Raw genomic sequence first — 16,165 nt, 5'->3', positions numbered from 1 at the left:
TTTAATGAATTCCATTCTAACTGTAGTTTAAAATTTTTTTTTACTTCTGAAGCCTTAATGAGTCAAAATTTAAATTATCGTTAACCTTATTAAAAGAATTTTAACTCGTGCATCGAGAACGCGACGGCAATTAAATTCAACATAGCATTTGTTATTTAACTATTTTTTTTATATTCATAATTTTTATTGCACGAAATGCAAAAGAAAAACATATTTTATATTAATAATATAAGAGAATTAAGATTGTGGTAAGAGTTATCATCTATCTTATTATTATAGTGCAACATTAGCAAGGTAATTTCCATTGTTGAATTTTTACATAGATACGATCAGTTTTGATAAATTGTTCATTGCATCATACTTGAAAAAAACTACTAAAAATCATAAAGTAAAACTCTTATAAACCATATCAATAATTGGAGAAAAATTCAATTAAATTGATACAAATTTGATGAATTTTGAAAACATTGAACTTATTAATCACTCAACAAACAACAATCGATATAACATTTTGCGTTATTTGCTGTAATAAAACTAGGTAAAAAATAATTATCCATCATTGGTAAAGTTATTCATTGAACTTTAGCAGATTCCACTTGTTTATTACTACTTGTATTGGGCTCATTTTTTATTTCTGATGTATTCCTGCCAAAAAGTTCTTTCTTACTATCATCTTCATGAGGAATATCATCTACATTGTCTAATTCATCTAAATCTGTTTCTTTATTGGCATAAAGAGCTGGATAATTTATCATACAAGTTTGCATGATCTTAAAAGCTTCAAAACAATCAGAGCCTTTGGGATCTGCCTCAGAATAATGGAAACAAGAAAATGCTTCTCTAAATTCAACTCCACAAGGACCAGTTGCCATTCCACCTAAGCATGGACAATTCCAATTTATTTGTCCACTTGGAAGAATTAATCCTGGACTTGGTTCTGGATCTGGTAAGGTGACCGTACTTGGAGTGGAATGATCTTCTTTTGTTGCAAAAATAATAGTATCTTTACCTTCTTTTCTTACTATGGACATGATTGTTGGAGAGTGATTTTCTATATCAAATATAAAAATAAAAGGATCATTCAATTAGTTTAATAAATGCAGATATAATTTTAACAATTCAAATACCACTCACTATTTTGATTGTCTATAACAACAAAATCACAAATTATTTCAGTGCTTGTAAGTTCTACTGTCGGCAGTAAAACTTTGAAGATTAGAAGATGCTCTAAGAACGTCAAAGCTGAACTGATTATTTTCAGAACTAGACAACGTCAGTGCAGCTCTTAGCCGAACGTAGTTATCTGAATTGCAACGCAATATGAATCTCTTTTTCACTGGCTCATACTTCAAAATATCAACTTTATAACGTGTTCCTTCAGTACCCAACAGCTCCTTGATTGTCAAATTTAATTGTGTTTTCAACACTGTTGCAGTGGGTTTACTATTAGACTCTTTAGGCAAACTCCTGCAAAATATTTCACACTAAATGAGCAATCAATGGGACATTATGTCACCATTGCTATATATTTCGTAATATTGGGTTTGCTACTAATAGGTTTCCACTTTTCTTGTTTGTGTTTCTTTTTTGTTACTGACAAAAACCACGTGATACGAAAATGTAACGCCGCAAAAGTAAGGTTAGAAAGTGAACTTAGTTTATTCGATTATTGATCAATAAGATTGTTGATACTAACAGGGAAACCTCTAGGTAGTGCATATCGCACGAAAATGTCTATTCGCACCTCGCTAAAATTATTCTGCCATTCAGATCTTCCTTCAGTCAAAGAACATGTTTAATTTGCTCCAGTGCGACAGTGTGGTTACTTTGGTTTGGCTTCTTAACTTTACTTTGATTGCAATAGCGCTTGCGCCTACATACAAATCCAGACCGGACAACATGTGTATTTTTAAACTGTGCACTGCTGATTGCATCACACACTTACGAGTAATTAATAATATTAGAGAATCATTGTAAAAAATCTAAAAGGAAATTCCTCGAACGAGATTTATTTCAAAAACTCGATTTTATTGAAGAATTAATTTTAAATATATTGAAATACACTTCACTCTACATTATAAATTTGCTCAAATTATATATCATTCGAATATATTTTTTTCAGATAATATTAATTATTGCTTTGATTCGACTTAGTAATATTTTTATATATACTTACAGAATAGATATGAAATTATATTAAATAGAAAATTTTAGAAATAGAAAACGTATCCTAAATAGCAGATTTATTTAAAAACAAATTGTTATAGTATCTTCTTTCTTACATTTTGCGTAAAAGTTTTCACTTGCGTTTACAAATATTTGTTTAGGTTGAATCATGTTTTATATTTAACTCTAAGATTGTTAGTTATTTTATTTTCCAAGCAGCAAAAATTGTTTCAAACTGTAAACATTTTTCAACATTGGTGAACATTTTCCTCAATCGAAAAAAAATGTTGCAGATATGTTGCCACTGCATGTTCAAAATGTCTGCCTTTATTTCCAGAATAATATTACCAAAACGTTTTCTGGAATGCTAGTTATAATTTTTCATTTTCTGCCACAGCTTTTGCGCAATATTTTTACATTTTTTTAACAATTTTATAAAACATTGACCCAATCTTGCTACAAGCAATTTTTCATTTTAAACAAAGCATTTTATTAGAGGCCAACATTCATGCAACATTTTTGCAACCAGGTGCAAAATGTTGACTCGACGTCGCAACGCTGCTAAAATAAACGATTTCTAGGTCAGTAGTCAAAATGTTTTTAACGACAAAAATTGATTTGTTTTAGGATAGTTACAATGATGTTGAGTCAACGTTTTATACCTGGTTGCAAAAATGTTAATTTCATCAAGGTTTTGGTCTATAGCATAAAATGCCTTGTCAAACATTGAGAAGAGGTTATAGCGAGATTAGGTCAATGTTTCGTAAACTTGTTATCAAAATATTGTAAAAATATTGCGAAGACTGCCTTATAAAATGAAAAATTATAAATAGCATCTTAAAAATGATGTAGTAACATTGTTCTGGAAACAAGTAAGAATATCATTTTGCACGCTGTGACAACATTTCTGTTGGTTGCCGGAAATGTTGAAGATGTTGCAAAACGTATGTTGCAGCAACATTTTTTCAATAATTCTTGCTGCTTGGAATACAATGAATTGCTTAGCTGTCACTCTGTTTTCATAGCATTTCATCTTAAATTTAGTCTTCAATACGTTGTTCTCTATTGCTGGTTACTGCTGCTAACGTGTATATATGTATATGAAGACTTGTGGACAGAAGCTGATAAAATTTTTTTAATCTATAAAACGGTGGCGCCTGAGCAGTCGAGCGTATTGTTCATGGATCGATTGCCATTGAAACAAATAAAAAATTAATCGTAGTAGATGGTGCACTTGATTAGTTCAAGTAAGTGTACTGCCAAGATCGATACTTTTGAGTTCTGCAGAAGAGAAAACTATTAGTCGGAGTGAACCGAAGGGTTGATTGCTTGTTCGCAACTATCGATCGAGTTGTCACATGCAAGCCAGTGCTCTATATATGTAGAGATAGCTATAACTCTTGCGTCCTTTTTTTTCTTTCACACTCCAATTCGCATATCTCGCAGCTAGGACCTAGACTATTGTGTTTTCATTAACTTACGATCAAATGCGTGCACAATCAAGATAAGACGAAGTCAAGTTCGTGAAAAATAGTTCTCATTGGCACTTCTGACATGGTACAGAGGCATTTGAGTGCGAGTGATGTGTAGAGAAAGATCATATACTTGATTTAATGCTGACGCGTTCGCCTTGCTTTGCGCTCTTTCGTGCTTTCAAGCCAGCAAATTCATACGAAAGAACTTTGGCAATAGCAACGGCGAGTCGAGTCATTTGAAATTGAAAATCAAAAAGTGCCTCGGCGAAATCTGGCTCGACCGACTGCCTAACCGACCAGCCGTATTTTGACATTCTAATGTCGCTGGGAATTCAATAGGTCACGAAGAGGAAAATCTTTATGCGCATATCTATCCATTGTGTTGTCCACGACGCCGAATATACTTATCTGATGATAGTACGTTCACTCGTCGTCTCCTCTGCAAATCGAAAAATTGACGTCGTCGTGGGGTGCAGTGCAATCAACACGGGAGTCACAGTGCAATTCATTTTAAAAAGTAGCTTTATTGAAAATTCTTAAAAATATTTAACATTTTCAGTATCGCAAAATCGCAGTCTATGCGTGCATGTACACGTGAACGCACGCACGCAATAATAACAAATCATGAAATCGGGAATAATGAAAAGGTAAATAAAAAAAAATCGAAATGAAAAGGAAGTCGAACGATAGAACATCGTCGTTATTTACAATTGGCGCGCTCGGATCGGCGATAGGCGCCGTTGAGTTCCATATATTTTGCCTCGCGCGCACGCGCTCGGACAGAACGATAGCTACACCCGAACAAAACAAACGAATTAACGATAAAAAAGCGTAGAGAAATAGTCGAGGACATTTCGACGTTTGTAACACAGCCCATTCGAAAAGTATAAGCTATCGATCCGCCAAACGCACGTGTACAACTTTTGCCGGTGAACATGCCAAAGTATAATGATGAAGTCGTTTCGCCTTGTCCAGCCAGTTTCGAACGCGTAACAAAAAGCCGTCAAGTGTGTTGAGGATCAATTAAATAAAAAAATGTAAAAGCCCTTACGCACGATGACAATAACATTATCATTGTAAATATGCAAGATGATATTTATTATTTGTCTTTCACGGAAGTTGATGGGCTGACAGCAAAAAACATATATACCTCACGAGTCGCACGCGTTTTCAGTCGCTACAGTGTTTTCACGCAGCTTCGTTCGGTCGCCACAATCTCTTACGATATATGTATATATATATATATATATATATATATATATATATATATATATATACATATATATCGTTCAACTTATAGAATTCGAATCAAACGAACCTGCTACTTCGGTCCTCTCGTGCGTGCATCCTCCTTAATTTATCAGTTCTTGGAGGATCTCCCATGCATGTGGGTGTTCGTTATCTTTTTCTGTTTTGCTTTCTCGCTTTGTTATAATGTTTCATTATCTTCTTTATCATACAGTCTAACTACAATATATACACGTATAAAATGTACAAAGAGCGTTTCGTCATTAACATCGTCTTACTCCTTTAATTTTCTCGCATTTCATCGTCTCACTCATACGTACACCTCGTTCGCACGCAAATTTATCGGTACATGCGTTACAATCGCTACGTCGTACCGAATTCACCTCGAAATTGGAACGTCGCGTCTCGATTTTCGCGCGAGACGCTCTTTTCAGTCGCGCGTGTGCTCTACTGAAAAATAAGGATAAGTCTTGGAAAAGAAATAATGCGAACTGCTGGGAGCAGAAAACAAAACCGACGAAGATCACAGTGTTCAGCGCGAAAGCAAAAGAAAAGAACGCACGAGTGCAATCGTCGGGAGGGGGGAGGGGGGGCTTTGCGCGTTTGACCGTCGTGAGCTCGTCCACTGAGTAAAATATCGAGCCGCATGGTCGTCTCACCGTTGAGTTCGATTATGACCTCGCGGGATACAGCTGTCCTCCGCTCGTTCGTCCGAATCAATAACATTACAATATACGTGCGGTACGAGTGCAGCGGAGCATCGTCGTCGTTGCGCTTCGTGCGTTTCGAGTCGTTAGCGCTTTGCGTTGTTACCTATAGCCTAAATTGATCGTTTTGTTACAGCGAGCTTGCGGTTGCAGTGCTGTTTTGGTGTTATCAGGTTCGCGGTGTCCGTGTCCGTGTCCGTGTCCGTGTGTGTGTGTGTGTGTGTGTGTGTGTGTGTGTGTGTGTGTGTGTGTGTGTGTGTGTGTGTGTGTGTCGGTGCGGTTCGAAAGGAAAGCCAACGGGACGAGCAAGAGACGCGAGAGAGAAATGTGGGCGAAAGGGAGGCGTGATCCTCATCGTTGATTAAAGTGCGCGCGATGCGCCCGCATATGGGTCTCGCTCGTCCGAACGACAGCTCGCTCCGTGCAAAAAAAAAAGGAAAAGAGAGAAAGGGGGGAGCGAGAGAAAGAGAGAAAGAGAGAGAGAGAGCGAGAGAGAATCGCTGATGGAGCTGCAAGTAGAAGCCGCCCGTGAAATCGGATTCTACGCGTGGCATGGCGGTATAGGGTCGATAGCGCGAATCCATACGATTTGGCTTCTGGCGCTCGTCTCCAACACTCGCGAGGCTCTAAAAAGGCTATTAAACGAGGAGGCTGCCATACCGAATGTCGATATCGCAAGAGGGCTGTCAATCGACGGCACAGAGAGAGAGAGAGAGAGAGAGAGAGAACGAAAGAGAGAGCAAGAAAGAGAGCAGAGTGCACGTTTATATATAGAAGCTGCTGAAATTTCATCTCTCTGGTGGCGCCTCCGAGTAATTAAATAAATAAGTAAATAGAGGAGAGTGAGAGAGAGAGAGAGAGAGAGAGCTGGTACCTATAGGAACATCGCGCCGCGTACAATCGACGTGCGGCACGTTTTTCGCCAAGAAGAAGACGGTTGCTCGGGTCGCGGAGTAAGAGAGGCAGGAGCGAGCGAGCGAGGGCGCGTGTGTGGTGCCGGTGTTTTGCTTAGCTTTGAGGTAGAAGAGCGTGGTGATGGTAGAGCGGCGGTGGCTCGAAGAAGGCCGGGTTGGCAGTGAGCAGCGTCGAGGGCTGGCGCTGCAGCGCGTGCACGGCGAACTGCTGCTGCGGCGGCATCGGCTGCGGCTGCTGTGGATGGCTGGCGGCGGCGGCAGCGGCGGCGGCGGCAGCGGCGAGATGGTGCGTGTGGAGCTGCTGGTGCGGGTAGCGCTGCGGGTAAAGGCCGTAGGCAGGCAGCGTGGCGGCGGTCGACGAAACAGCGGAGGAGGACGTCGCTACCGAGGCGGATTTGAGGCCGGAACGCTGACCGGCGCCCTGTCGCGCTGGCTGCGACGCGCTTGTACGGATGCAGCAGACTCTGCGAATAGTGGTGGTGGTGCAGTGGTGGCGGCGGCTGCGGCTGCGGCTGCTGCTGCTGCTGCTGCTGCTGCTGCTGCTGCTGCTGTTGCTGCTGTTGCTGCTGTTGCTGCGGCTGTGGCTGCGGCTGTGGCTGTGGCTGTGGCTGTGACTGTGGCTGCTGCTGCTGCTGCTGCTGCGACTGCCTGGCCAGGCTGGGCCCGTACGAGGCGGTGTGCGGCTTCTGCTGCGGCTGCTGGCTCGTCGTCGCGGCCGTCGGCTGGAAGTACTGGTGGGAGTAGAGGCCGGCGGTGGCGCTGCAGCTCTTGAGGATGGCGGCGGCCGCCGCCGTGGCCGCGGGGTCATCCACGACGAGCGGCGGCCCGGGCGCAACCGCGGCGGTGGGCAGCGACGGCGGCACGACGGTGCTGCGCACACGGGCCGCCGCGGCGCGGCCGCTCTTGGCCGCCGACGTCGAGCAGGTCGAGGACGAGGCGGCGCCGGCGGCGCGCTGCCCGCGGCCCGAGGTCGGCGCCGCCGCCGCGGCCGGCAGGTTGTTGACGAAGGTGGTGCGGCGCTCGCGCTCGGCCCGCCGGTAGTAGCTCGGGTGGATCATGAGCAGCGGCTCGCCCTGCAGGCCGGGCGGCGGCTTGGCCTGCGACGGCAGCTCGTACTCCACACTGCAGTCCACGTGCAGCGGCTGCGAGTAGTCCTTGGCGGCGCTAGGCGCCGTCGTCGCGCTCGCGCCCGCCGCCTTGAGCGCGCGCTCGAACTCCAGGCGCTTGGCCTGCTGCTGCGGCGAAAGGAACAGCAGCGACTGGTTCTGCAGGTGGTAGGGTATCTGGCGCGGCGGCTGGGGCTGCGCCAGGTGCTGGTGCTGGTGCTGGTGGAGGTGTGCGGGGGGCAGCGCCGGCTGCAGCGCTGCCGTGGGCTTCCCGCTGCCGCCGCCCTGCACCAGCAGGACCTCGCCGAGCTTCCGCTCGAAGCAGGCTGCGGCCATGTTTACTTAGTTGCTCATCCTAGCCCTCGTCGGCGAGGCTCTGGCGCTGGCGCTGCCGACGACTCGCGCTGCGGTCTGCTGCTGCTGTTGTCGCGGCGCTCGCTGCTGCTGCTTCATGGCCACGGGGCACAGCGAACGCCGAGCGCGCACTCGTTGACCGCGAAGCAGAGACAGACGGACAGAGATGGAGGCAGAGAGTGCGCTCGCGATCGCGTATCGTCGAGGCGCAGCTCTCGAGAGGCAGCTCGAGGCACGACTGGCGACACCGTCTGCCGGGTAGGTCGCTGCGCGCTCGCTCGACTCCCCCTCTCCTCCCTGTACGCGCCGCCTGCCAGCGAGGGACGTCGATTCCGCCCGCTCTCGCGCCGTTCGCTTTCGCTGCGTGCACCGCACCGCGAGTCGTATGTGTCTGCCTGTGCGCGCGAGAGGCCGTCGGCCAGCCTTCCTAGCCGTTCGCCGCTCGCCGCACACCACCACCGGCGCGCCACTCAGCTGCACGACTTCGTGGGCCGTGAGAGGGAGCGAGAGCCTTGTCGAGTCTCGACAATATCCGTGTGTGCGCACGCGATATAGACATAGATATAACGCACATTCACTCGCACACACACACACACACGCGCGCGCGCGCACACACACACATATATATATATATATATATATATATATATATGTATATGCAGGCCGAAGGGGCAGGTTGCAGTCGAATGGATTAATTAGCGCCCGTGGAGGGGCGGCGCGGTTTCTCTGCGCATCTGCGCCAGACCTCCCGAATCTCCAGTTCACGCTCTGCTGCTCGAGAAAGAACGCTCATTCGCGCTTGATTCGCTTTTAGCGATCTTTACTAAGCTGATAAACATTCGCAAGATTTGTAATGGCTTGAACACGATTGAAAGCTTTCAAAGAGACAAAGGGAATGTGATGATCATTGTTTAAGCCTTGACAATTATGTGTAGTCTGCTAGATGCACCTGCATCGAATAATATTTACGGTATATAATGAATGCCACTATAAGACAGATGTTGAGGTCGAATCTTTTCCAAATATTCGCACCCTGCGCTTATAACTCATCCGTCTTTAGGCTGGTTTATTTAGTTGTACCGCATAGATTTTTCGCGTTCGTCGACGGAAGATCTCGTTATTTTTTCTCGGGAGAGACGCAGCTGAAATTTCAACCGCGACTGATTTCTCTCTCTTTCTCCCCCCTTCTCGCTCTCTCTCTCTCTCTCTCTCTCTCTCTCTTTGTGCTTCTGTCGCTACCGCGGTTGCCCTCCTCTCTCTCGTCTTTCCACACGCGAAGCAAATTCTGGTTTGAATGCACGCACCGTGCACCAAATTTCTGAGAACAGAGGAACAGTATAAACGCAGCCCCCTACTGGTCTTTTCACTTGTCTGTATCCCGCCGGTATTTCCACTTTCCGAGACCTCAATTTTTGTGTATGTGTGTCGCAGTGTCGCACCTATCGAGCTCTCCGAATTACGCTTGCTCAGTGCGCACGATTTACTCGGCGCTCTGTGTAATGTGTTGCTGTTCCCATCTGTCGTAATATCAATGCGTTTAATTGGTCCTTCTCGTAAAGCTTACAAGTTGTCGAGTATAGACTGCAAATTGAATCTCTTCATTGACCGATATTGCCGAATTTGCAAAGAGCGTCCTAAACTCTGAATATAACATTCGACTTGTAAGTTCGCTCTGAGATATCCTAAACAAACACAGCAATAGTTCTGGCCCTCGATGGCAATTCGAATAATATAAAGCCTGCGACATGTAACCTACGCAAACACATTTTTCTCCAATACCCATACGGTTCTGGCATTTATTATGATCCGAGTATGTATATGTGCCTCGCGAACGCCCACCTGTTGCCAATAAAGCGAAGCTCGAAAACTTGCGTTTCGTTATACGCTAAAGCGACAAATTGCAACGAGACGACGCTTACAATGTTGCTTCATTACACACATCGACGAATTACTCGTTCAAAGAATGCGAACACACGTGCAGAAGTTCGAGGCGCATTCTGTCGCGCCTTCAATTCACGTTGGACGTGCATTCTTTTTATTCGTATATACGCAAAATGGTTTTTATTATACCACGGAAAATGGAATTTTCAAGTAATACGCCATTAAAACAGTAATACTCATTGTTTATATAAAAAAGCAATGAGCCTTGACTGAAAAAGGAAAAATTTAGTCCAGATAAGTTTTTATTGCAAGCGTACAATGATCAAAAATATAATTTATAAAAAGGCTTTGTATATATAATAGACGCATTCATAGTCCAGCCAAATGCATAACGATATTTATAATAATATAATATCTCAGATTCGCGTTCGTCGACGGATTGAATTGATTATAATTAAACATGCATACCGCTGTATCATATAATTAGTGCGACTTTCACGAGAATCCATCACTCAATAAATTGTACAGCTATGGTTGGTGATCAATTGACGTACATAATAATTTAGGCGTTACAATAGTACGGTTAAGGCATATTGAGTACATAATATCTGTAATATAACCTTAAATTTCAGATCTAGAAAGAATCACAGTTTGCGCGAAATACATTGTCGGTGTAGTGTATAGCTTTTCTCCATGAAATAGATAGTTGAAGGCTTTGGCGTGTGGTGCTTTGAATATAAATAAAATATAATAACCGAACAATCAATGTTGGAATGAACAAGTACTCGAAGCAGTGCCCCTGACAAGTTTTCTCGACGGGAAGTATTATAATAGGAAGGAAGAAGCTAGGTGTATGTGTATGTATATGTATATGTATGTGTGTGTGTATGTGTATGTGTATGCGTATGTATGGTTGGAATATAACGTAAGCCGACATGAAAGCAAACAAACTAATAAGAGCTGAGACAGTGTTACAAGGATGCAGCGACAATTGCAGTTTACTTAAACGCAGGCTATCGGCAGCTTTAACTTGTGAGGACTTCGTAGTCGGTGAAAGATAACTCCTGCCCAGCATAAGGTATGTAACAAGTGCCATGGCTGGGCTGTATCTTGCCAATCGTCAAAGTACCTTCATGGTTGACACGCCCGACAAACAATGTCTCCCCGTCTTCGCTCTCGCCAGATGGGATCGCATTCGGTGGGATATTGTTGCCGCTCACTGGCACCCAAATCGGATTGCATCCGCACAGCACCTGCGAAGCGAGGTTACAGCTGTTACCTGTTACAGCTGCCGTAACTTGATTTCTGCACGACGGAGCAAAAGTCGCATGAAAATAATTTTACCTGGTAATTGTCCTTGGCGTGCTCGGCGCCACCCCACGGAACATAACAAACTCCGTGGCTCGGTTTGACCTTCCCGGGCAATGTTGCACCTTCGTGTGTAGCTCGGCCTACGTAGAATGGCTCGTCGTCTTCACCACCTACCACAGCATCGGGAGGTATCGCACCGGACGCGGCATCCAGCCAGGCAGTACCAATACTGCTGCCCACCTGATATGCGGATGGTGCCGATGGTTCTGGCTGCCCTGGATCTGAACATAAGTGGAATTGCGATATTAGCTGCAAATCTCCAAATGTACTTAATAAAAGCTTAGCTTATCTACTTTTTTTCAAACATACGCAGTTAAACGTTAATGTGAGTGTATATGTGTGTTTCTTTTTTAATAAGCGAGCTTGCACACAGCAACGCTATTAACGAAAGACGATTAATCAAACTTCAGACAAATTTACGTACAAGACCCATCTTGTCCGCCGACGCATCTTTCTGCATCACGTCATATAACAAAGAGAAATTAAATGTCCATGAGATTTTAACGATAAGAACAATTGTTCTGGTCTTAAAATATCCACTCAGTGTTATACGTAGAAGAGAATCAAACGCCGAATTACCTTCGATAAGCCACTCGCCAGTAGCACCCCAGCCGCCGTGCAGACACCAAAGTAGCCAATATCAAATGGATCAGGATCGACGTAACTCATAAAAGGCTCAAATTCGCCCTCTTTACCCACGGTCAGATATCCGCCGCTCCATCTGAAACGCAATGTACAATAAATCACAATGCGCACGTACGCGCGTACACCTTGAAAAGCTACAGGCGTATTATTTTCTTTACCTGATCCAGAAGCCACGGTATTCGTTAGAAGAGAGAAAATCGAACGTGTTAACCTCGGTCACGTCGGGTTTCGTACGGTTCTTGCGGATCACCGATTTCGAGTTTTTCCAGCCGCCGATAAATACCTGCGAGCGCGCAAAATTAGCTCGAGCGCTCAGCGTGAACACCGAAGAAGCTTACCTCCCACATAGGATTGTTCTCGAAAGGTCCAGTGGTGAGCGTGATGTGAGCGTCGTGCGGAGCTTTGACACGGAATTGAATTTGTCCACCGGTCACCGGGTAGAACTGATACTCCAACTTGTCCTCGGTCGTAAGTGCTGTCGAAGTGCGATTGATCAGTACGAGTGCTATGTAGAACGTATGGGCGTCAACCACGAAGAGAGCCGCCTTCGTTACGATATGTATTTATATCTATTACGGCCGATTCGATGATCCGCGTGTTTACGCGCGGTCCAGAAATTAGCGACGATGCATTAGGAATTAGCGGTCTCCCTCTCTCTCTCTTTACCTCTCGTATATAAGTGAACTTGAGTGTACTTACTATTCTGAATCTAAAAGCTCTCAAGGACACGTTAGAACGTAAGTGCATCAAAAGTGAACTCGACTGGAGTAGTTTTGCGAATCGCTGTATAGAATGCGATGCCCACCGCAGTCGCGAGGCGTTCCAGCAACGAGGTCGCAAGGGAATAAAAGTTCATTAGAAACTTTGGAGGAGCGAGCGATGCGGCAAGAGAGAGATTAGATCATCGCTGAGCTTAACGGCAATAATATTATTAGGACTAAGTAGTCGAGACTGCGTCGTCGGATCTCGAAATCGCGCTCGACAACGCACATATAAATGCGCGTCTAAGATTACCGCGATCCGCGAGAACCTCTTTTCCGAAGGATCAATACGCGCGCGATCTCGTGAAAAAATATAACGCGCGGCGTTTGCTATGCGATCGATGAAAATTCTTGACGTGATTTGCTCGGACAGATAAAAAAGCAGCGTGCCTTCCATGCTCGAGCCATTATTTATCGCCCGAGGGTAGAGAGCTGCACTCGCGTTAATTATTTGCGCTTTTCTCGCAAGCACGAGCGCAGAAGCTGATTGGATTCTCCACCAAATTGTCTTTGAAAAAAGAAAAGAATACAGCCACGACGCATACAAGTCGATGTGCGTAATCGGCGAAAAAAGAAATTCGCGATTGCGAAATCGGCCGGGGTCGCTTTCATTAATGCGAGCGATAGAGCACCGTAACGCGCGCGGTGCACGAACCCCGCCTAATACCTTGTCACCTATATCAGCGAGCACGCAAAGTGGCTATTTTCGTAAGCCTCGAGGAGCTGCTTGTTCGCGCACGTAAGCGTTGGGAATGTACCGGCGAAAGCCGATAGATTTCTTTCGCCGACAAGAGAAAGAGAGAGCGGAAAACAAAATTATGTACATATTTTTGGCATGCGCTCGGAAATAAAAATTAAATCCAGCGCGCGCCACCAAGTCGCACCCCGTAATACAGCAACACTGATTCATGGGTGCTGCGCTGCTACTGCTGCTGCCGGCGCCCTTTTCTCGATCGATCTCTTTCACAGAGCTCGCGTAACCTTTGTACGTAAAAACCTGAGATTGCAGCTGTGCTCGAAAATAAAGAAGTGTGTGTCGCTGTTGTAACGGATTTCCCCCAAGGATTTATACTGCTAGTACAAGAGCTGTTTCGGTAGTAAAAGTATTTTGGAGTACGTATACCTTGTGTGTTTATTGACAAGTAGGTGAAAAAAGGGAAACAGCAATGCGAAGGTCACGTAGAGTTATTCGTGATAGATATGCGTCACTAATGGCGGACCGCACACGGAAATCGGTACTTTTTAAACAATTCATTGCTCGATAAATAAGTTAGGATTTACGCGAACGAATGCATTAATAAACCAAAGCATGCAGGAGCCAAGAGAACACTTACAAATAGCCATGATTAATTATGTAGAATCACGTTAACTGATGTCTACAGCGATTAATTTTCGGCGACGTTGCGTCCAACCCAAGAGCTTCTCGCGAACTGAACTGACTGAAGCAAAACTCCGCACAACTCGTAACGTAGCAGCCGACTGTAGTTCAGTCGGTACAGTCGATTCGGAATATCTGCGGCAGCGAAAATGGCCTAGCAACACTCGAGCCTAAAACGAACGTCTTCAATTTCCGTTGTCAGTGTGAGTACGTTCGTGCATCTGTAGTTAACTTATAATCCAACGCCCGCATAGCTGCTACTGCACCTAACTATTCGCAATTTCGCAGTCGACAATCGTCCCTGTCCTCTCTCTCTCTCCTTCCTTTTTCCTACTCAAAGCTCTCGCTCAAGGTTGCCAAGCTTGCTGAAGCGATCAATCCGTACGCTCTCTCCTGTACGCTTCTTCCATTCCAAATAGCTTCCACATTCGTTTTTTAACATTCATTTTTTAAAAGCCACACACAGACTTCATTTTACGCTGTATTAATTTCAATCACGAGCGACGACTTTGCGCAATACTGTTCAAACATTAATTTCTCTACACGCGATAGAATATTTATTTCTGGAATTCTAAACGATAATCTATCGTTAATAAATATTATATAATTAATGCACGTAACGTGTAATGCAGGTAACTCAAGAAGATGGAAGATTATATAGTTTAAAAAGCAATTTTACGGTATATGCCAATAGATGGCGTCACAAGTACTAACATGCAGCTATACATATATGATATATCAATTGTATATATGTGCAATAAGATAATTACAGCAAGAGTTGCAGCTGGCTGGAGTTTGTACAAATACTTATATATAAGATAGCCGACCTCATTTTTGCGCTCGATGACGCCATGGCAGATAAATATATTATCTTGTTGTTTTGCAAAATCCGAATGAGGGTCACACGGCGAAATTTGAAAAACCATTTAAATTTTGCTTTTTTGTAAAAAAAATTCTTGAGACCATACAATGAAAAAAACTGACTGAGACATTATTTTGTTGATAGAAATAAATGAATGGCCATAAATAAGGGATCGAAGAACAAGACGGGAATAGTGGCTAAATTTTTCAAGGCTCCCTTTTTTCTCACTCTCGCTCGGATGGGTGCGCGTGAGCGAGGTATTTTACGTCAAGCCACGCGCAGCGGTGCCGCCACCATGATTGCCAGCAATCGTACACACACAAAGACGCTTTCGACGCACATAAACAGGGCCAGCCAACGAGAGGACTCGAGCTGACTGTGTGTGTGTATGTGTGTATGTATGTGTAAGTCTACTACGTTAATTTGTCAGTAATACTTACACAGTGTAAGCGTATACAGCGTTCGCATCAGAACGCTGCTCTCTCAGCTTTTTGACCGTATTATCGTTGTTTTCTGCTATAGAGACGCGGAAATGCCTTGGAATTCGCTGTCAATGACAGCTTGGTGCTTGAGAAGGCAACTGCAATCCTAATAGAGTCTTACATTAGGTTGTAAAACGACCGCGTGTGTGGCTGGCTCGAGAGAGCGCGCAGGCGAGCGCGATTGCGACAATAATACGCCGCAGCTGAAGTCTCTCCGGAGCGGAGAGAGAAAGCCAGCAACATCAGCAGCAAGTTTTAAGAGAGCGCAGTGCGGAGCTACTATATTGAGTGCGCGGCACTAAATACCCGACGACCAAAAGACATCGACGAGGAGTCTCGTGAGTCTCGCATGTCTCGGGAAAGATTGCCCTTGCCTGTCACTGTCGGCGTGTACATTGTGCTTGGGACTCTCGTATACGTAGTTTATGCAAGCGACTATTCTCCCATACGCACTACAAACTACTATTAGTACTACTATGTACTAAGGTCATTAGTTTTTGTGTGTCAAGAGAGAAAGTGCCCATTCGAGAAGTGTAGTGGAAGCAGCAATCTCATCCCTACCTATCTACCAGAATTGTCAACATGAAGGAAAAAAGAAGGTGAGAATTTTCTAGAATGCGAGAGGAGAGAGAAAGAGATCAGCCGTTCCTTGGACAATGAAGGTAACGACAGAGAGGCTCTTGATCTTTTTTTCTCTGACTCGATCCCGTTGGCTTTATGACTGCCAAGTCATGGCTCCCAATACATCTCGGCGACGCGTGCATGCATTTCGATAACCATGCGCCATGCCCAATGTCCATGCGCTAGCTGCATGA

General features: G+C 44.6%; 3 protein-coding genes across 3 annotated transcripts; all 3 read right to left on the bottom strand.

Annotated features, from left to right (window-relative positions):
* Positions 1 to 219: 219 nt before the first annotated feature.
* LOC131674362 (mitochondrial intermembrane space import and assembly protein 40) lies at positions 220 to 1,268 on the bottom strand. The gene is made up of 2 exons (XM_058952990.1): positions 1,135 to 1,268; positions 220 to 1,051 (listed from the first exon to the last, which is right to left on the bottom strand). The coding sequence occupies exon 2, from the start codon at positions 1,029 to 1,031 to the stop codon at positions 573 to 575; it is 459 nt and encodes a 152-aa protein (XP_058808973.1). The 5' UTR covers positions 1,032 to 1,051; positions 1,135 to 1,268; the 3' UTR covers positions 220 to 572.
* A 5,188-nt stretch (positions 1,269 to 6,456) lies between these two features.
* Positions 6,457 to 8,542, bottom strand: LOC131674351 (centrosomal and chromosomal factor-like). Its single transcript, XM_058952968.1, has 2 exons — positions 7,022 to 8,542; positions 6,457 to 6,906 (listed from the first exon to the last, which is right to left on the bottom strand). The coding sequence occupies exons 1-2, from the start codon at positions 7,950 to 7,952 to the stop codon at positions 6,605 to 6,607; spliced, it is 1,233 nt and encodes a 410-aa protein (XP_058808951.1). The 5' UTR covers positions 7,953 to 8,542; the 3' UTR covers positions 6,457 to 6,604.
* Positions 8,543 to 10,141: 1,599 nt separating this feature from the next.
* LOC131674360 (C3 and PZP-like alpha-2-macroglobulin domain-containing protein 8) lies at positions 10,142 to 14,252 on the bottom strand. Its single transcript, XM_058952987.1, is given in 7 exon segments — positions 10,142 to 11,104; positions 11,196 to 11,443; positions 11,802 to 11,835; positions 11,838 to 11,943; positions 12,026 to 12,150; positions 12,206 to 12,342; positions 13,963 to 14,252. Coding segments are annotated over 7 exon segments (888 nt in total). The 5' UTR covers positions 13,973 to 14,252; the 3' UTR covers positions 10,142 to 10,876.
* Between the last annotated feature and the right edge of the window lie 1,913 nt (positions 14,253 to 16,165).

The sequence above is a fragment of the Phymastichus coffea genome, unplaced genomic scaffold (assembly GCF_024137745.1).
Source record: "Phymastichus coffea isolate CEN01 unplaced genomic scaffold, Cenicafe_Pcof_1.1 PCOF00234, whole genome shotgun sequence".
In the NCBI taxonomy this organism is placed as follows: Eukaryota; Metazoa; Arthropoda; class Insecta; order Hymenoptera; family Eulophidae; genus Phymastichus; species Phymastichus coffea.
The sequence above is the reverse complement of the archived record's forward strand: the minus strand, read 5'-3'. Positions and strand labels throughout refer to the sequence as shown.